General features: G+C 36.7%; 1 protein-coding gene across 2 annotated transcripts in view; it reads right to left on the bottom strand.

Moving 5' to 3' along the window:
- Positions 1-23,112, bottom strand: part of LOC143222390 (potassium/sodium hyperpolarization-activated cyclic nucleotide-gated channel 2-like) — a 137,506-nt gene that overhangs the window by 7,170 nt on the left and 107,224 nt on the right. For both annotated transcript variants that reach the window (XM_076448856.1, XM_076448857.1), the window contains exons 4-8: positions 21,877-22,151; positions 12,401-12,550; positions 9,961-10,179; positions 8,065-8,211; positions 3,097-3,340 (exon numbers count right to left, since the gene is read on the bottom strand). In XM_076448856.1, coding sequence (XP_076304971.1) covers positions 3,097-3,340; positions 8,065-8,211; positions 9,961-10,179; positions 12,401-12,550; positions 21,877-22,151 — 1,035 coding nt within the window. The remainder of the gene's footprint in view (positions 1-3,096; positions 3,341-8,064; positions 8,212-9,960; positions 10,180-12,400; positions 12,551-21,876; positions 22,152-23,112) is intronic.

Raw genomic sequence — 23,112 nt, 5'->3', positions numbered from 1 at the left:
TACATGTTTGTTGAACTTCGCGCAATGCTACTCTAGAACTATACGTGTTTGTTGAACTTCACGCATTGCTACTCTAGAACTATACGTGTTTGTTACACTTCGCGCAATGCTACTCTAGAACTATACATGTTTGTTGAACTTCGCGCAATGCTACTCTAGAACTATACGTGTTTGTTGAACTTCGCGCAATGCTACTCTAGAACTATACGTGTTTGTTGAACTTCGCGCAATGCTACTCTAGAACTATACGTGTTTGTTGAACTTCGCGCAATGCTACTCTAGAACTATACGTGTTTGTTGAACTTCGCGCAATGTTACTCTAGAACTATACGTATTTGTCGAACTTCGCGCAATGCTACTCTAGAACTATCTGTGTTACCTTTTCCTAATTTTGAGGTAACACACTAGTAAACACCAACCACCGTCAAAAGTCTGGTTACTCTTTGCTAAAAAATATTGTAATTAACTGTTACATTATAACGCCTCTACAGCAGAAAGAGCGAGCATGTTCGATGATTGGAGTGTCCTCATCATGTAGTGTAACACTTGTTCCTAATTTATTTATTTTGGTTGTTTGTTTGTTTTTGAATTTCGCGCAACGCTACACGAGAGATATTTGCGCTAGCCATCCCTAATTTACCGGTGTAAGACGAGAGGGAAGACAGTTAACTAGTCATCACCACCCACCGCCAACTCTTGGGCTACTCCTTCACCATCGAACAGTTGGATTGATCGTAACATTATAACGCCTCGCATCTGAAAGAGCGAGCATGTTTGGTGCGGCGGGGATTCGAACGCGCGACCCTCAGATTACGAGTCGAACGCCTTAACCCACCTGGTCATGCCGGACTTGGATAAATATAACATCAAAGAAGTCGACCCGAAACCGTGAACGAACGAAACCGTTATCTTTACAACACACTCCACAAGAGTAAATTAATAACAACACACTCCACAATAGTAAATTAATACACGTGGAATCTGTATTAAATTATCTAATAGAAAGCGTCGAGAGACGTCTTTTTATTAAAACTTCACAAAGTTAATTTTTTGTTGTTAATCACAAATGTTTTTGGTTTTGTTTTCAACAAAAGCACTTTGGGTCGAGAGTAAAACAGACTTCGCAATTTTTATTTCTCGCTTTTCTTTTATTCGTGAGTTTAGACGAGTGGAAAGAAACAGAAGTGGGAAACATTAAAAATTTTCCATTAAAGAGAGAGACCCTTATTATACCTCTAGTGGTTGAAGTATAGAAAACTAAGAGAACGTTCATAAAATAATAGTTAAACGAAAAAATATATTCTATAATGTTGTCCACACTCAACAATAAATCACGTAGACATGTTGTGATATTTTACATTGCCATAAGATAGTTCTTACTGTGATATGTAGCTTTCGGTTACTCGGGGTTCTTAGAAACAATAGTAGTGATGTGCGTCCAACACTTATTAAGTCAACTCGGTGCGTCTCAATAATAAAATTATTAACTGCGTACACAGAAATTATTAATTTCACAGTGGTTCAATGGTACAGCAACATCGTTTTTATTACGTGATGACTCGACTTGACACGTAATCCGAGGGTCGGGGGTTCGAATCCCCGTCGCATCAAACATGCTCGCCCTTTCAGCGGTGAGGGCGTTACAATGTTACGGTCAATCCCACTATTCATTGGTAAAATAGTAGCCCGATGGCGGTGGGTGGTGATGACTAGCTGCCTTCCCTCTGGTCTTACACTGCTAAATTAGGAACGTCTAGCTCAGACAGACCTCGTGTAGCTTTGCGCGAAATTCAAAACAAGCAAATTTATAATGATGTTTGTTTGTTTGTTTTTGAATTTCGCACAAAGCTATTCGAGGGTTATCTGTGAAATATGTGAAATACATAGATTTTCTAAAGCGATTTAGTGGATTATAATCCTGGAATAAGTGAATATATTTATCTATTAATGGAAATATTAACCTTAATTCACAATGGGCTATTTCGTCTATTTATTATGATGTATAGATTATTAAAGGCGGGAGTAGTTAAAGTTTTATTATAGTTTGACGTTAATTGTTATACATAATCCAATAACATGTCATAGAAAAACTAAACTGTTGTACGTAATCCAATCACAAGTTATAAAAAAACTAAATTGTTATACGTAATCCAATCACAAGTCGCACAAAAACTAAACTGTTGTACGTAATCCAATCACAAGTTATAAAAAAACTAAATTGTTGTACGTAATCCAATCACAATCGCACAAAAACTAAATTGTTATACGTAATCCAATCAAAAGTCACAAAAACTAAATTGTTATACGTAATCCAATCACAAGTCACACAAAAACTAAATTGTTTTACGTAATCTAGTCACAAGTCACACAAAAACTAAATTGTTATACGTTATCCAATTACAAGCTATACAAAAACTAAACTGTTGTACGTAATCCAATCACAAGTTATAAAAAAAACTAAATTGTTGTACGTAATCCAATCACAAGTCACACAAAAACAAAATTGTTATACGTAATCCAATCACAAGTCACACAAAAACAAAATTGTTATACGTAATCCAATCACAAGTCACACAAAAACAAAATTGTTATACGTAATCCAGTCAGAAGTCCCACAAAAAGTAAACTGTTATACGTAATCCAATCACAAGGCATACAAAAAAACTAAATTGTTATACGTAATCCAATCACAAGTCACACAAAAACAAAATTGTTATACGTAATCCAATCACAAGTCACACAAAAACAAAATTGTTATACGTAATCCAGTCAGAAGTCCCACAAAAAGTAAACTGTTATACGTAATCCAATCACAAGGCATACAAAAAAACTAAATTGTTATACGTAATCCAACCACAAGGTATACAAAAACTAAATTGTTATACGTAATCTAATCACAAGTCATAAAAAAGACTAAACTGTTAACATAATCCAATCATAACTCATAAAAAATATGCGTACATTAAAAACAACTGAATTTCTTAGCCTCATAACAACAAATTACTTCTGTACTTGTACGAATTTTTTCGTTACAAAAATAGTTGTAGAATAAGCACCAGAATAAGCACAAACGTTAGGGTTAATATTTCTACTTACCTCCAAAATACGATCCGTCAGAGAGACTTGTAGCCACCTCTCCATTTGACATTACGATGTCCACAATTCCTTCTTGTATAAAGTACATCTTGTTTCCTATGGTTCCCTCTTTTATAATTGTATCACCAGGCTGGAAGACTTCGTAGTGTAGTTTAGTCACCACATCATTGACAAAGTTCTGGTCAGCGTTTGAAAAAAACGGAACTGATGCAACCAGTTCTCGGCAGTTGTAATTAACAACGTCCTGGAAGGAGATATAAAGTAATACTTAGCGAGTGACAATTATAAATGTCAAACAGTCGCGTCCGAAAGGGTCCCGTGTTCATAATCAGGGTATCCATTTTTCTCTACACTAAGCCTTGTTTCGAAATATGATTATTCATTTTCCGTGGGGAGGGTGGAATGTTGCATATTGCCAACTGTGCAATTTTCTGCTTCAATAAACCAAATACAATTAATATTTTATTTTCTCAACCGATACAGTGAATTGGGTTTTAGTTTTGACAATTTATTTTATAAACTTATACAAGATTTCAGGTTGTACCGGTCACTCAAGTTTGAACTAATAGACCAAATAAACGAGGAAAAGTCGACAGTATTCATTACACATTCTTTGGCTACTTTTATCTAATCAAGTAATGGGACTTTGTTTTTTCAATTTCGCGCAAAGCTACTCGAGGGCTATTTGAGCTAGCCGTCCCTAATTTAGCAGTGTAAGACTAGAGGGAAGGCAGCTAGTCATCACCACCCACCACCAACTCTTGGGCTACTCTTTTACCAACGAATAGTGGGATTGACCGACACATTATAACGCCCCCACGGCTGGGAGGGCGAGCATGTTTGGCGCGACGGGGATGCGAACCCGCGACCCTCAGATCACGAGTCGCTCGCCTTAACACGCTTGGCCATGGCAGGCCAGAAGTGTTGTTATTGTGGGTGGGTTTCATATCATTCTCATATTGGGCTCTCTGCTGTGTTCGCCGAGGGAAATCGAACATCTGTTGTAAATCTGTATACTTACCGATGTCTCACCGCCGGGGGTTCATTGATACTGAGAAATATCACTTTATCGTATTTAGTATTAGTATTTTTGGTATCGGGAAAGACCTGATATAACTTTATGGGTTATCTGTACTCTGCCCACTGCACAGTTTAACAACAAGAAATCAAACAAAACATATAACGACGCATCTTTCTTTTCACTAATGTAATTGAACATTGGCGCAGATAGCCCTGCTGTAGCTGCTTCGCGCGATATTCAAAAACAAAATTGAACATTGATGTGTCTTGAGCAAAAACACTGTTAGGTTAATGTTTGTGGTTTGTTAACACTGTTATGCAACCATATCCGGTTTGTTTGTTTGAATTTAGCTACACGAGGGCTGTCTTCGCTAGATGTCCCTAATTTAGAAGTGAAAGACTAGAAGGAATGCAGCTAGTCATCCCCACCCCCCTCCAACTATTGGACTATTTTATTAACGAGTAGTGGGATTGATCGTCATGTTATAACGCTCCTAAGGCTGAAAGGGCGAGCATGTTCGGTGTGACGGGGATTCGAACTCGCGACCCTCAGATTACGAATCGAGCGCCCTAACTATTTGACCATGTCGGGCCTTTTCGGTTTGTTGACACTGTTATGCGATTTAGGCATTAAAACAGAAACAACTGTAACACAAACTTCTTTACTCTGTTTGACTTGTTTGCTCTCAAGAAAATATGAAGAAAAATAGTAGGTAGTTACTTTAACATTTCAATGAGTTTTATATTTTAAGTTCTAATATCTGATATGTTTAGACTACGTAGATATTTCCGCAGTTTTATAAACGCAAATATGAACAACAAAAAAAAGACTCATTGTTTGAAGTTAAGCACAAAGCTACACAAAGGGCTATCTGTACTGTGCCCACTCTGGGGTCCCGGCATGGCCAGGTGGGCTAAGGCGTTCGAGTCGTAATCTGAGGGTCGCGAGTTCAAACCCCCGGTCGCACCAAACATGCTCATCCTTTCAGACGTGGGGGCGTTATAATGTTTCGGTCAATTCCACTGTTCGTTGGTAAAAGAGTTGGCGGTGGGTGGTGATGACTAGCTGTCTTCCCTCTAGTCTTACACTGCAAAATTAGGGGCGGCTAGCGCAAATAGCCCTCGTGTAGCTTTGCGAGAAATTCAAGAATAAACAAACCCACTCCGGGTCTCGAAACCCGATTTCTAGCACTGTAAGTCCGCAGACATACTGCTGTGCCACCTGGGGGCAATACAAAAAACTATTAATGATAAAGAATCATGTTTAGGTATCTCGGTCAGATAGGTTCACCAACCTTCAAATGAGCTGTGTAAAAACGAGAGACAGTAATCGTAAAAAGTCTAGAGTTATTGGAAATCGACGCAACTTGACCACTTCCTTTTTCTCCCCCCCCCTCGGGGGACCCAACATGTAGCCTGATGTGTCTTTGCTATAGGAAAACATACGCATACATGTTTTCTCTCAACCAATCAGTCGACCATATAATTGTGAGGTTTATTATAAATTCAAGATTTAGAAAATCTAATTTTTAATATAAACTATTAACGCAGTTACGCAATAATTTATTCGATCGTGCGAGCGAACTTTTAAATATCGCATAAAATTCATAACTGTATTTCCAGGAACTGATGGTTTATGAAATTTAGCGCATGTTCGAGAAACGTTTTAACCACCGACAGTTAAGTACAAACGAAACGAAAGTTTTGGCGCTGTTAAGACTTCTGTTTTATAATCTGAATGATTTAAGACACGTGGATGTTTACAAAAAATATATATATTTACAGTGGGACGGGCGTGGCCTACTATTACTATGCCTGGACTTTGAATCCTAGGCTTTATGGTTTTAGAGCCACTGTTGTAAAAACGTGCTCGACATTTTGTGGCAGCGGGTGGGTTATAAGAGTGACAGTTAAATATCAGTTTTTTTGTCAGATAAGAGTAGTTCAAAAGTTGGTGGTCGGTGCTGTTGACCAGGTGTCTTCTCTCTTGTCTACAGTTCAAAATTAGGGTCGGCTATGCAAATATATCCTTTTGTGTAAATTTCTTCGAAGTTCTAAAATAAGTCATTTGTAATTTCTCAACAAGCTCAATCAGCAATGGCATCAAATGTGTTTCAAATGTAAACATATATTCAAATATTTGAGGGAAGAAGAAGAAGGGTGAGAATGACGAACCATTGGTCTTCTTATCAGCACTAGTTCTTCAGGTGTCTTATTTTTCATGGCATTGGTACTTATGTGAAGAAGATAAAAAGAAAATTATGGTACTTATGTGAAGAAGATAAAAAACTATGGTACTTATGTGAAGAATATAAAAAGAAAATTATGATACTTATGTGAAGAAGATAAAAAGAAAACTATGGTACTTATGTGAAGAAGATAAAAAATTATGGTACTTATGTGAAGAATATAAAAAGAAAACTATGGTACTTATGTGAAGAAGATAAAAAACTATGGTACTTATGTGAAGAAGATAAAAAACTATGGTACTTATGTGAAGAATATAAAAAGAAAATTATGATACTTATGTGAAGAAGATAAAAAGAAAACTATGGTACTTATGTGAAGAAGATAAAAAACTATGGTACTTATGTGAAGAATATAAAAGAAAAAATTATGATACTTATGTGAAGAAGATAAAAAGAAAACTATGGTACTTATGTGAAGAAGATAAAAAACTATGGTACTTATGTGAAGAATATAAAAAGAAAACTATGGTACTTATGTGAAGAAGATAAAAAGAAAACTATGGTACTTATGTGAAGAAGATAAAAAACTATGGTACTTATGTGAAGAATATAAAAAGAAAACTATGGTACTTATGTGAAGAATATAAAAAGAAAATTATGATACTTATGTGAAGAAGATAAAAAGAAAATTATGATACTTATGTGAAGAAGATAAAAAGAAAACTATGGTACTTATGTGTAGAAGATGAAAAAACTATGGTACTTATGTGAAGAAGATAAAAAGAAAACTATGGTACTTATGTGAACATGATAAAAAGAAAACTATGGTACTTATGTGTAGAAGATAAAAAACACTATGGTACTTATGTGAAGAAGATAAAAAGAAAACTATGGTACTTATGTGCAGAAGATAAAAAGAAAACTATGGTACTTTTGTGTAGAAGATAAAAAACACTATGGTACTTATGTGAAGAAGATAAAAAGAAAACTATGATACTTATGTGTAGAAGATAAAAAACTATGGTACTTATGTGAAGAAGATAAAAAGAAAACTATGATACTTATGTGAAGAATATAAAAAGAAAACTATGATACTTATGTGTAGAAGATGAAAAAACTATGGTACTTATGTGAAGAAGATAAAAAGAAAACTATGGTACTTATGTGTAGAAGATAAAAAACACTGGTACTTATGTGAAGAAGATAAAAAGAAAACTATGGTACTTATGTGAAGAAGATAAAAAGAAAACTATGGTACTTATGTGAAGAAGATAAAAAGAAAACTATGATACATATGTGTAGAAGATAAAAAGAAAACTATGGTACTTATGTGAAGAAGATAAAAAGAAAACTATGGTACTTATGTGAAGAAGATAAAAAGAAAACTATGGTACTTATGTGAAGAAGATAAGAAAAAATTATGGTACTTATGTGAAGAAGATAAAAAGAAAACTATGGTACTTATGTGAAAATGATAACAAAAATTTATGTGAAGAAAGTAAAAAGAAAACTATGATACTTATGTGAAGAAGAATCAAATAAGGCTTTGATTCTTATGTAAGACTAAAGGAAACTTATTCAGATGAGAAAACTAAAAGCAAATTATGGTACTTAGATGAAAAAAAAACTAAAAGAAAATTAAACGAAACTACTGATGTGGAATTTTATTTATCAGCTACAATAGACAGAGCTTGTTGATTGTCTTCGAAATAGCGTTCTGTGATTTTTGCTCATTTCGGTTAATATGTTTGAAACAGACCTCACGTAACCTTTCGGACAGCTCTCCAAGAATGGCTTCTTCATCGTAGTATTTGCCTTGATAGCGATGCTCAAAATAGTCCGTGATCCGTTGTCGTAAGTCCCGGGGCAATTTACGATAGGCCATGTATTCTTCCACTTGTTTCACCTAGTGTTAGTAAAAAAAAGTTCGCTTAAATTCAAAACTAAGGTAATACCAGTTACTATCCCCCATACACATACAATATGTTTAAATTTTACTTCAAATTATATATCTTAGAGATATTTTAGTTAAAAGTTTACTTTACTACTGAATTTATACTCTCCTTGAAAGTCACGTGGATTACAAACGAAATTCATTTTAACAATAATCATACTATAGTGGAACTTTTGCTTATATGATACTGGAAAAACGTTTTCATTACACGATGTGCAACCCCCAACTTCACAAAATTTTTATCCTGTGTGCATGTAGATTTCCAATAGGTGTCACAATTTTCACGTAAGTTCTTCGTTTCCCGTCACGGAGAACTTTAGTGTTCTCCATTCTTAGAGTCTAAATACGACGTCATTAATACGTCACACGTGGATCTAATTCACTGACACTAGAAGTAATTGGCTCGTAAAGGATAATAATATTTTAGTAGTACCGACAACCATTTAGTAACAATCCATAAAAAAAAAACATCCAAGCAGTAATCTTCAACCACCATGTAGAAACAATTAACAACTACCCAGCAACAACCCTTAAATATTTTAATGGCAATCTATGATGACTATTTATCACCACGTTTAACAACCCTCTAGAGGTAACAATTGTTTAGTAGCAATCTACAACAACGTTCTATCAACAGAAGCATCAATATTCTAGTACCAGGATTTAGTTTATTAGACGAGAGTAATACCTAACAAGTAAACGGTATACCAAAGAATGCCTTGAAACACCTGATATTAAAACCATGTGAACACTTGGAATTTTGTAAAAACCTTGAACTAAAGAACACCATTTGCTGAAAATATACAGGCTTTTAAGTTTCAGATTCGTAATAAAATATTAGATGTATTTTGTCATTTTTTGTTTCTCTTAAGTTAAGCCTAACATTGGGAGAATTGTTTATCTATAAATGCTAAGGTTAATGATGTTCTGTACTCACGTTAAAAAGAATTCACGCACCTTTACCTACACGATTATTCATTATTGGACTAACACATTATAAGCGCTTAAAATAATAGCATTCCATCAAAAACCTTAGTGTTAATAAAGACAAAAAATGAATATTTTAATTTGTATATTTTCCATATTTTATATAATCTGGAATTTTGTTCTTAATTATTTTATCTGTGTGTGTTTTCTCATAGCAAAGCCATATCGGGCTATCTGCTCAGTCCACCGAAGGGAATCGAACCCCTGATTTTCGTTGTAAATCCGTAGACTTACTGCTGAATTATTTTATTCAATTTAACATTCGAGTTTTAAACCGATCCTTTCGAGACAAAAAGGAGTTATCATTGGAGTTGGAATTTATATGAAGTATTGATGTGATTAAATATCTAAATTTAACAAAGAACCGCGCAAGAATTTTTTTTATTTGGAAGGGGAAAGAACACAATACGAAGATCCGGCATGGACAGGTTGCAAAGGAAATAGACTCGTTATCTGAGGGTCGCGGGTTCGAATCCCGTCGCACCAATCATGCTCGCCCTTTCAGCTGTGGGGTGTTATAATTTGACGGTCAATCCCACCTTTTGTTAGTAAAGAGTAGCCCAAGAGTTGGCGGTGGGTGGTGATGACTAGCTGCCTTCACTCTAGTCTTGCACTGCTAAATTAGGGACGGCTAGTGCAGATAGCCCTCGTGTAGCTTTGCGCGAAATTCTAAACAAATAAAACAACCCACAATGTGAAATAAAATGTTCTTACCTTTTCTCTATATTGACGTCTAGAGGAATCTAAAGTCTGGATAAGATTTGTCGTGTGGCCAAGAAATAACGCATAGCAGGTGGCGCCACTGATCATACTTAGTAGGGTTAGCCACATATCAGTTAGATTCTGTGGGGGAAACCGCCCGTAACCAATGCAAAGCATGTGAGACATTGCTTTAAACAAGGCCCAGGAATACTGCTCGAGCCAATACACGTCCTGAAGAAATATAAATTTGAGCAGTAAGTACAAGTAGCACCAGTTACTTCACCACAATTCTAAAAAACAAACAAACAAGAGAAAGTAACGCGGCCACGAGTTCCTAATTTGTTTCATTGTTTCAACAAAAAAAATGCTTATCTGCTATTGTAAGTCTCCAATTTTCAAATAACACACAAGAGGAAGGTAACATTCGCTGCCAACCAGTACAAATAGTTAACGAATTGAGAAACAGCATTTGGTCGTCATTCTTACGGTGCAAGGCCCCTGCATGGCCAGGTGGGTTAAGGCGTTCAACTCGTAATCTGAGGGTTGCGGGTTTGAATCCCGGTCGCACCAAACATGCTCGCCCTTTCAGCCGTTGGGGCGTTATAATGTGACGGTCAATCCCACTATTCGTTGGTAAAAGAGTAGCCCAAGAGTCGGTGGTGGGTGGTGATGACTAGCTGCCTTCCCTCTTGTCTTACACTGCTAAATTAGGGACGGCTAGCACAGATAGCCCTCGAGTAGCTTTGTGCGAAATTCAAAAAATAACCAAAACAATCTTGCGGTGCAACCACGGTCCCAAAGTGCGTAGCGCGTTTTTGCGACAATGTTGAAGTGCTTGACCCATAACACTGCATAACAAAGTTTTTGCTTCTTGAACACTATTGGGTGTTCCTTATAGACTTTTGGCTGCTGGTCACGACAGTCGCATCCAAATTTGCCCATCACGTTCCGTTTCATCGAAATCTTCAGTTTTACCAGGACATTGTTACAATGGAAAAATTATATTAGGACAACTGGAATCCGTCAATGCTTGCTGACTACTGTTGGACACTGCAACGTGACGCACCGGACATTGAATACAAACGAAAATCAGTAGCATAACACTTTCAATTATGTTGAACTTAATAACGTATTAGAAACATAAACGTAATTAAATACGTTATAGCCGGTAAGCAGTTAAGTGTCTATTTTTCAGAGTTCCTACGTGATGATGCAAAACTATATTTGTGCATACCCACCAGGTACCTGTCACAATCAGCAAAAACGTTTCAGGAAGCAAAACTTTTCAAAACAACTGTTGTGCAGTGTAATCTGTATATAAATTAGCAAAGTTCATGTTATGATAAGAAATTTCTTAATGTACGTGTTTTGTATTTTCTAAAATGACCCAATAATAACCACAATCGTATAAGTATTTCCAAAGAAAAGATTGATAGATCCAAGGACCATGATTCGCGTGATTAATATTTTTCTACATGTTTGTATGAAACGAGAGACTGTTGGGTTGACAGTGAAGAATATTTTTGCTCATAACGTTTTGACGAGGGTTTCAAAAAATAAATAAAAAAGTATTTCAATATTAACTCGATTTCAAAAAGACTTGGCATGACCCTCGTGGTTAAGACGCTCGACTTGGAATCCGAGGGTCGCAGGTTCGAATCCCTGTCACCTATCATGTTCGCCCTTTCAGCACTGGAGGAATTATAATGTGACGGTAAATCACACTATTCGCTATTAAAGAAAAGTTGGCGATGAATGATGTTGACTAGTGACCTTCTTTCTCATGCATCACTGCTTGTTTGTCTGTTTTTGAATTTCGCGCATAGCTACTCGAGGGTTATCTGCGCTTGCATCACTGGTACATCAGAGAACGTTAGCGGAGACAACTTTCGTGTAGCTTTGCGTAAAATTGAAATTAAGCCGCTAAAAAAAATTGTTTAATTTCTAGAAGTAAAAAGGTATCAGATTTCTGTTGATATGCGGGGAAGTTTCAAGTTTAGGACATAAAAGTTTAAATTTTACCGAAGCTACACAATGAAAGGTGCAGTGCAGTTGACTAGGTCAGTCAAACAAATATCAATCAGAAATATCTATTTTAACTATAGCATTCCTACTTTTGGATTAAAGGTAATCCAAACCATGTTCCAGATTTGGCAGAAACTGAGTTTTACTAGTGACACCTTAATCTTTTGAAATAATTAACTCAGTAAGCAATCAATATAACTACTCGCAAATATTCTAAACTTTTAAGAACCTTGACCAGAGATATTTAATAAAATATATACTAAAATATAAAGACTTACATTTCAGTTAAGACTTGAAGTTTTAACCCTGTTAACATTTCAATATCTAGATGCAAAATCTAATTATAAGATTTAATTAGTAAAGAAGACTTAAACTGTATATTTGGTTAATAATATTTTTGACTACTAGATGGCAGTGTACAACGTACCTGTAGTTCATTTATAGACACCCACGAACTGGCTGGATATCCTTGGAGCATGGGGACTAAAAACTGGAGACATCCGCTCCAGTGACCAATCAGCAGCATCATACATATCAAGTTGAAAATCTTCATGAAGACATTCGCCACGTTGAGAAACTGGAAAACAGCAAAAACAACAACAACAAAAAATCACTAAAATGTATTGTAGCAATGTATGCCATTAACACATTTGTCAGGTTATGAAACCTGAAACAAAACACAAACAACACTCATTACAGTGTGTTACAACGTACAGTAATATATGAAATGAAATAGTCTACACCGTACTGTAACACATGAAATAGTATGCACTGTACTGTGACACATAAAATAATATGCACCGTACTACAACACATACAATACTCTACAGCGCATCGAAACATGAAGTAGTCTATACCGTATAAACGAACGCAGTTATGCCCGGCACGGCCAGGTGGGTTAAGGCGTTCGACTCGTAATCTGAGGGTCGCGGGTTCGCATCCCCGTCGCGCCAAACATGCTCGCCCTTTCAGCCGTGGGGGCGTTATAATGTTACGGTCAATCCCACTATTCGTTGGTAAAAGAGTAGCCCAAGAGTTGGCGGTGGGTGGTGAGGACTAGCTGCCTTCCCTCTAGTCTGACACTGCTAAATTAGGGACGGCTAGCACAGATAGCCCTCGTGTAGCTTTGCGCGAAGTTCAAAAACAACGGAAACGAACGGAAGTCATGTAAGTTCATGATCAATGAAAGATTATCTTACTGCGTGGAAAGTTGGTTCCCTTGTATGTAATCGTAAAAAAACGCCCATAAAAACTGCAAGACGTAAAATGTGAAACACTAAATTTTCGTGTTTCTTGACAAAAACCCAGTGAACCTTTATGCCAGACTTAAAGATCCATCAACAGGGAACGAATTAGTTGTGAAAAATGCCCATAAAACCCGCAGAATGCAAAACTGAAAATTTGTATGTATCCCTACACTGATCTAATGAACTCCCACATCAGTTTTGGCGAAGATCTATTCACACCCTGCAAAGTTTTGTTTGTTTGTTTTGGAATTTCGCACAAAACTACTCGAGGGCTATCTGTGCTAGCCGTCCCTAATTTAGCAGTGTAAGACTAGAGGGAAGACAGCTAGTCATCACCACCCACCGCCAACTCTTGGGCTACTCTTTTACCAACGATTGGTGGGATTGACCGTCACATTATACGCCCCCACGGCTGGGAGGGCGAGCATGTTTAGGGCGACTCGGGCGCGAACCTCGGATTACGAGTCGCACGCCTTACGCGCTTGGCCATGCCAGGCCACCTTGCAAAGTGGTTACACGGATTTATATAGATACATATCCACGTGCACAGTTCTAAAGGCTTTGTTAAGTCTTTGACGCAGGTTCGATATATTCATAAATAAGTAACAGTGTTGACTAAAATATATATTATACAATAAAAGTATACCAACATCTTCTTCCCAAACGTCACTGAAAATAAAGGAAGAAAAGTACAATGCTATAGCTCAGACAGAGACATAGCAAAGCTTCATAAAAACCAAGTTATATAATGTTTTAATTAAGTAAACACGCACGAACTACGTCATTACAGTTCTTTTACGAATTCTAGTAATTTACCCCAAAATCGTACACAAAGAAACGAAGTAAATCACACCTTAGGCCTACTTTTTTATAAACCCTTTTCCCCATTTCTACCTATTTGAAACATAATCTAGTATTTCTCTGCAATCTTTTCAATATGTATACACAGGTTCCTACAAGTATCTTAAACTACGATGTTTGTTTGTTTGTTTTGAATTCTGCGCAAAACTACACCAGGACTACCTGCGCTAGCCGTCCCTAATTTAGCAGCGTAAGACTAGAGGAAAGGCAGCTAGTCATCACCACCCACCGCCAACTCTTGGGCTACTCTTTTACCAACGAATAGTGGGATCGACCGTAACATTATAACGTCCCCACGGCTGAAAGAGCGAGAATGTTTAGTGCGACGGGGATTCGAACCCGCGACCCTCAGGTTACGAGTCGAACGCCTTAACCCATTTAGCCATGCCGGGCCCAAACTGCGATGAACAACTCTTGTTTCTTTGTTTGGACGAACAGTAAAAAAAATTTCTCGAGGTTGTGTTTGAACAATGTTACCACTTCTTTCGCTGCGCGAGGCTCTCGTGATATTAGTTGACGTAATGGCTCGAGCAGATGAAAAAATAAGCAAGAATAACGGTTTTTCTTGAATCTTCATCAAAACGGATATTGTAATAAATACGTGCGCTCTTATTCCATTGAAAAATCCTGGTAAAAACAGTTAACCTTACTATAGCTACGACAACACAAGTTCCATCCAATAATCACCTTGTAAGTGGTAAGGCATCAAATCTGGACAGTGTTTCATATCAACATAAGTTGTCATGGATAAATGATATTATTATACATTATTATTTTGTATGAATACGGTTTGATAATATCTTTATTTGTTTGTTTTTAAATTTCATTCAAAGCTACTCGAGGGCTATCTGCGCAAGCCGTCCCTAATTTAGCAGTGTGAGAATAGAGGGAAGGCAGCTAGTCATCACCACTCACCGCCAACTCTTGGGCTACTCTCTTACCAACGAATAGTGGAATTGACTGTCACATTATAGCGCCCCAAGGGCGAGCATGTTTGGTGCGACGGGAATTCGAACCAAAGACCCAAAGTACCCCAATTACCAGGCCTGGAAACTTTGTGGAATAAAGAACGAGATGGAGACAGCTGGATGTTTAAAAACACACAATTTGATAAGAAAACCAGTAGATTCAAAGATATTTGACAAGTTGGTAGGGATGACTGTGGAGAGGTCGGCTTATTACGTAAAAGTCAAGGATAATATTAGACTGCCTGAATGGAGAGATGAAAAGAAATCAGGACAAAGGCAAGAATGAGATATAGAAATATACACTATGGTCAAAAGTTGGTAAAGGAAGAAGAGGACATAGAAATTGTGGACAGCAGTAAGAGTAAACTGAGCAAATATGAATAGAAACACATGTACTTAGAAGACTGAGGTGTCTGTAAACACGTGAAGTGATACCTAATCCCCTTTGAAATTCCTGAACAATATGATTACACATGAATGACTTTATAATTGTGTTTAATCCGTTTATTTGTTCATGTGGTGCTATTGTACCCCCTCTCCCCATCCGATGTTAATGTTTTCCTTTAGAATATATTATATATATTGTTAATGTGAAATCTGCTCTCGTTCAGACCACAAACGGGAAAAGATGCAGATTGTGACATCCTTAATGGTGTTTAAAATTACAAGAATGAACAGTTTAAAACTATATTATTCATCGTACCAGCCTTTCATTTTGATCCTAGTTTGATTCCCTTTAACCCTGACCTGGCTGGTTAGGTCACTCGTCTCGCGATGTGAAGGTAGCGTGTTCTAATCTCCCTTCACTGAACACGTTCACCTTTTCAACCGTGGAGACGTTACGATGTTATGGTCAATTCCACTATTCGTTGGTATAAAAGTAGCCCAAGAACTGACGGTGGGTGGTTTTGACTAGCTCCTCCTAGACTATCGCTTTTAAAGATAGCCCTCTTGTAGTTTTAGGCAAAATTCACCAAATTGGCCTATGTCATAGTTCACAGTTGTTACATGTATTTAATACTATTAGGCCTACGTCATAGTTCACAGTTGTTACATGTATTTAATACTATTAGGCCTACGTCATAGTTCATAGTTGTTACATGTATTTAATACTATTAGGCCTACGTCATAGTTCACAGTTGTTATATGTATTCAATACTGCTTTACAATACTTTTCTTGCGTCATTACAGAGAAGAAGCGCCATCTATGTTACAAATTTCTCTAGCTTTCTACATCAGTTACACTTCTGTGGCACGTGGAACACACAGTATTGTTCTTTTGTCAAATAAAGAACTCCTTTGGTGGTCTTAAATGTCCATAAAGTTCACGCAAACATAAACTGGTTAAATTAAGAGTATAAACTTAAGATGGAAATAAATCCCCAAGCTCTAATTAACATAATTAGTGAAACAGTATATTGTAAAGATATGTGGGCGTTCAGAACTAGAGAATTCTTTCTGTTCTACCTACTTTCTGAATTGTCAGTATTAGAGCTTCACTCTTATATACAAGATGTTGGTTATATTGTATCATTTTTGTCCAAAACAATCCGATAATTATCCACTTTTAAATATCCCAGTTTATGAATACAGAAAACTGAAACGTGAAATGTAGCGAATCAACTTATCCAAGCAATTATTTTATTTAGTAGGCCCGGCATCACCAAGCGTGTTAAGGCGTTCGACTAGTAATCCGAGGTTCGCGAGTTCGAATCCTAGTCACACCAAACACGTTCGCCCTTTCAGCCCTAGGGGCGTTATAATGTGCGGTCAATCCCACCAATCGTTGGTAAAAGAGTAGCCCAAGAGTTGGCGGTGGGTGGTGATGACTAGCTGCCTTCCCTCTAGTCTTGCACTGCTAAATTAGGGACGGCTAGCACAGATAGCCCTCGAGTAGCTTTGTGCGAAATTCCAAAACTAACAGAGAAGAAGCGCCATCTATGTTACAAATTTCTCTAGATTTCTACATCAGTTACACTTCTGTGGCGCGTGGAACACACAGTATTGTTCTTTTGTCAAATAAAGAACTCCTTTGGTGGTCTTAAATGTCCATAAAGTTCACGCAAACATAAACTGGTTAAATTAAGAGTATAAACTTAAGATGGAAATAAATCCCCAAGCTCTAATTAACACAATTAGTGAAACAGTATATTGTAAAGATATGTGGGCGTTCAGAGCTAGAGAATTCTTTCTGTTCTACCTACTTTCTGAATTGTCAGTATTAGAGCTTCACTCTTATATACAAGATGTTGGTTATATTGTATCATTTTTGTCCAAAACGATCCGATAATTATCCACTTTTAAATATCCCAGTTTATGAATACAGAAAACTGAAACGTGAAATGTAGCGAATCAACTTATCCAAGCAATTATTTTATTTAGTAGGCCCGGCATGACCAAGCGTGTTAAGGCGTTCGACTAGTAATCCGAGGTTCGCGGGTTCGAATCCTAGTCACATCAAACACGTTCGCCCTTTCAGCCCTAGAGGCGTTATAATGTGCGGTCAATCCCACCAATCGTTGGTAAAAGAGTAGCCCAAGAGTTGGCGGTGGGTGGTGATGACTAGATGCCTTCCCTCTAGTCTAACACTGCTAAATTAGGGACGGCTAGCGCAGATAACCCTCGGGTAGCTTTGCGCGAAATTCGAAACAAACAAACCAACAAACATATTTTTAGTTATAAAAGGTACGTGAATATATTTTATAATAATTAACTATAAAAATACTGAGGTTAAAAAGTTGAATAATATTTTAAACTAATATTTATTATTAAGATGTGTGAACCATGTAGAAACGTAATTATTACTAAAGACTGCCATATCTGAGTTATGAGTGTGCCAATAACAGTTCTTTTAAACATCGGGCACCCCAACTGAACAGCGGTAAGTTTACGTACTTACAACGCTAAAATTCGAGGTCAGATTTTAGACCCAACAATAAGTCCAACGTGGCTTTACCATAAAACAGCTAATCAACAAACTTTAAATTACACGAGTACTTTTATAAGCTCAAGATTTAATATTTGCACCTGACACTTGGAAAACAATATTTAAGTTTTGTCACCCCCCGTCAGTGACACATCGGTAACCATGCAGACTTACAATGCTAAAAACCTGGTGGACACATCACAGACAACTTATTGTGTAACTTTGTACTTAACTACAAACAAAGATAACTGTTTCAATTATGACGTTACACAGGAAACATTAATTTAAATTTCAACGTCAGAATAAAAAAACAATCTTTCTTTTAACGCCAAATAGAGTGTGTCCAACAAGGCATAAATAATCTGATTTACCATGACCGTTAGCTACAAAACAAGAAACATTACACACAGTAAGAGTCCAATCAAGTAGATATATATAGCTAGTAGCTAAAAGTACGTCTGGCTAGGTGGTTAAGGCTCTCGACTCGTAATCTGAGAGTCGAGTGTTCGAATCCCCGTCACACCAAACATGCTCGCCCTTTCAGCCGCGGGGACGTTATAATGTGACGGTCAATTCCACTATTCATAGGTAAAAGAGTAGCCCAAGAGTTGGCGGTGGGTGGTGATGACTAGCTACCTTCCCTCTAGTGTTTCGCTGCTAAATTAGGGACGGCTAACGAAGGCCCCCCGCTAATACAGCGGTATGTCTCCGGATTTACAACGCTAAAATCAGGGGTTCGATTCCCCTCGGTGGGCTGAGCAGATAGCCTGATGTGGCTTTGCTATAAGAAAAACACACGCTAACGAAGATAGCCCTCGAGTAACTTTGTGCGAAAATCCAATCAAACCCAAAGTACTTCTGTCTTCACGTTCTGTCTTTTATTGTTAACGAAAAATAAAATCGATTAAAAAAACATACAATCAAACTTTCTAAAGCTACAACACAATTTACTTTCCGTACAACAAAAATCTACTGATATAAGATATTCAATTAACTGACAGATAACGGTCAATTAACCTGCTGTGTATGGATACGCGAACTTAAACAAATGGAGGAAAAACACGGAATTAATCAGAAAAAATAGTCCCGTGTTTTACTGTAAAACTACATGACAAATACTACCAGAACAACACAAATTTGCACTTAAGTGCTTAATAAAGAAGGAAAACATAAATAAACGGCGCTAATTGTGTTTATTCTCGAAGTGTGACGTTTATATGTCTGATTTCTTTTCTTGAGAATAATGGACGTTTCTATTAAGGAGGACAGACACACCAAAAGTATTCCACACAAGTTGTTTGTTACTACTTTTCTAGGGTTAACTCAACTGTGTCGTTAGGCAGGTGAAGAAAACAACACCCTCAACGTTAAAGAGAGAGAGAAAAAAAGAATTACTTACCGTGAGGAAAATCAGGAATACTTGACTGTATAAAACACGACACTAATTGTTTATTCTAGAAATGTGACGCAAATACGCCTGGTTTGCTTTGTTGGAAATGAAAGCTGTTTTCATTAACGAAAGAAGATATATACACAGATACAATACTTTTTATACAGTCAGTGGAAAGTTGGGATAAAAGTTCTTTGTCAGTATATATCTAAAAACTCAAGTGCTATCCATTCCCCTGAGTACTAAGTACGTGGTCTAAAAAAAAATCGATCCAATAGAAAGGTTTGAATCTGGCTTTTTAGACGTATGAATAATTAAAATAAAAATCCTTCACTTCTAAATATTTCGTTTTCTTCGTTTAATTTCCTTTTGCTTTTCGTTTCTCTCTCATTTGGCCCGGCATGGCCAAGTGTGTTAAGGCGTTCGACTCGTCATCCGAGGGTCTCGGGTTCGAATCCCGGTCGCACCAAACATGCTCGCCCTTTCAGCCGTGGGGGTGTTATAATGTGACGGTCAATCCCACTATTAGTTGATAAAAGAGTAGCCCAAGAGTTCGCGGTGGATGGTGATGACTAGCTGCTTTCTCTCTAGTCTTACACTTCTAAATTAGGGACGGCTAGCGCAGATAGCCCTCGTGTAGCTTTGCGCGAAATTCAAAACAATTCTCTCTCATTTTCTCTCTCTATATATTTTTTTCTAAGTGTACTCTTTACGTTATGTATTTTTTAACACCTTCCCTTTTAGGTACCCCAATTTATCAGGTTTCTGATAAACTTTATCAAACAAACTTTAGTCGTGGTTCTGAGCTTCCTTACGCCACTTGTCGTGTATACATATATAATTCATGGTATGTCTACAGTTGGAAATGCTGTAATTGCACACATACATTGAAGGGAACATTTTACAAACATTAAATAACATTAGTTAAAAATTTCAAAAGGTATCACCGTAATGTTACAAAACATCCACTATCAAGAATTAACTTGTCAGAATAATAAATATCAGCTAATTGTAATTGTACTTCCGAAACGTTCAGAAACTCATATAACATTGAAGATAATGTGGTAATTTGTAGAGAAGACTGAAATGAAGAATTCCAACTGTAATTCAGACATGGTTCAATTTAAAGGAATTTTATTTCTTTGTTTTTGTTTTGTTTTTAAATTTCGCCCAAAGCTACACGAGAACTATCTGCGCTAGTCGTCCTTAATTTAGCAGTGTAAGACTAGAGGAAAGGCAGCTAGTTATCACCAACCCCCGCCAAATCTTGGGCTACTCTTTTACCAATGAATAGTGGGACTGAACGTCACATTATAACGCTCTCCCCCCACGGCTAAAGGGACAAGTATGTTTGTTGTGACCGAGATTCGGACCTGCGACCCTCAGATTACTAGTAAAGCGCCTTAACCATCTGGCTATGCCAGATATTTGATATTGAGTTTCACTGTTAATTTTTTGTCGAATAATACAAGAAAGTCCTTATTTATTTTTCGTTTTATACTTGAATAAAATAGAAAAAAATCCAAATCGTGTGTTTCTTATTTGTTTAATTATATATATATATATGTGTGCGTGTGTATACTGGACGAAGCACCCATCCATTGGATGGAGGAAATAAAAACTCGATTGTAACAACGGGGAAGAAATTAAAGTTCTATTTCAAAGGATAAGTTTCTATTTTCGTTTTATTAACATAGTAAGGATTAAACGCACAATAACTAAATAAAGTTGCCAATACTAATAAGAAAGTTATACAGTTTTAAAGAATTCTGACAACAGAGATTACATAGTTCATTAGACTGCTGATGAATATACCAAACTGGTAGTTTTCCGAAGTTAGGAAGGAAGGTTCAATTCCCTCAATGACCTTCCTCATGCCATCCCGTATCACTGTGTCAATTTTGGTGCTGACTGATGAAAAAATGTGGAAACATTTAAAGAACAGACATACAGACACACATGTTGACGTTTATTTATACAGATATTCCCTTCTGTTGTTAAAACAGTTTTTATACCAGATTTTTCCGTGTCAGTTCACTCTAGAGTGAAACACTATATGTAACTAGTATAGTTTAAACGTATTTTCAAACTAATTCACTTGTTTAACTTCACTGTAGAGTGAAACTAAAATTAACCTTGCACGTAACTCACGTTACTTCCTTTAGAGATAAAACTTTCCGTCCAACTTCTACACACATTAACTCGTGAAACAGATCAGAACAACTCAATAAATCATTATTTTTTTACGATTAGTGGATATATGTTAATCGTCACTAATGCACGTGTTCATTTTTAATCTATATCCAAAAGCGTCAAAGCAATTTCAATATTATTCATTCTTCCAAAAGAAGCTTTCGTTTGGCGACTGCACAACATTTCGAACCATTTCCATTAAGAGATTGAAAACTTTTACTAAAACTTTATGGGAGCGATTGAAGAGTAAGTTAACAACTGATTTTACAAATATCGACATATGTACACAAAACAAAACTCAGTATTACGCCAACTTACATAAACTTCTTCCCACTGACTGACGTATCGAACCAGTCTTGAGAGACGTAAAAGTCTCAGCAAACTTAACATCTTGGCTAATCTTATGATTCTCAAGGCCCGGCCAGCGTGTAAGAGTTGAAAATTATCACTGTAGTCCTGGTTAAATATGAGGAAAATATAATCCAAGGGAATGGAACTGATTAGGTCCAGGAAAAACCAAGTTCGGATGTAGTACTTAGCAATAAGCTTAGGATCGAGAATCACTTGCTCTGAATTGTCACGATTCATTATTCCTGGAAAAGAATCATATCAATAGATGGCGCTGTTGTTTAAATTATCTGTAACCATCTAGTAAGACGACGCCTTTATTTGCATTATGTAGATTAAAATAAATTTACTAAATAGCTAAAATTGTAGTACAGCATGCAAAACATTGTATATTAAATGAATATATATATATATAACATTTAACTTGAATAAAAAAAGCTTTAAATTATCTATAATGATCTCATTCTGCAAGGTTATTCAGATAAAAGTATAGGTTTTTCAGCTTGCCATATTTTGTTTTAGAAATAATAGAACAATATTAAAATAGACATTTGGACTCGTAATTGTAGTAAAAAAAATGACACAGGACCATAAACAAAAATATTTGCTTAATAGAAAGTAAATTTATCCAAGGATTAATTTAGTGTCAGTTGTCACGTGTCAAATACACCAAAAAATTTCAACTTGATGTGTACAATGGTCGATACTCGATGTTAATTTCTACGCCCCCTGGTGAGTTATTGGTAACTTTACACACTATAATCACGAAATCACTTCCAATTGTAGACAGAACGCAGATGTCCGAATTTCGTAGGAAACAAATTATATTCTACACATTAAACATATCTGTATCAATGCTGTTCAGCTTAATAGTATGGGGCCAGCCATGGTCAGGTGGTTAGGTTACTATACTCGTAATCTGAGGGTCGCGGGTTCAAATCCTCGTGACAGTCAACATGCTTGCCACTTCAGCCGTGGGGACGTTACAATGTGACGGTCAATCCTACTATTCGTTAGTAAAAGAGTAGCCCCAGAGTTGACGGTGGGCGGTGAATACTAGCTGCCTTCCCTCTAGTCTTACACTGCTAAATTAGGGACGGCTAGCACAGATAGCCCTCGTGTGGCTTTACGCGAAATACAAACCAAACCAAACAAACTAATCTAATGTGTTGACATTAGACACTGACACTGCTAAATTAGGGGCGA

Source organism: Tachypleus tridentatus, chromosome 8 (assembly GCF_004210375.1).
Source record: "Tachypleus tridentatus isolate NWPU-2018 chromosome 8, ASM421037v1, whole genome shotgun sequence".
NCBI classification, from domain to species: domain Eukaryota; kingdom Metazoa; phylum Arthropoda; class Merostomata; order Xiphosura; family Limulidae; genus Tachypleus; species Tachypleus tridentatus.
This window is presented reverse-complemented; position numbering and strand designations above follow the sequence as displayed.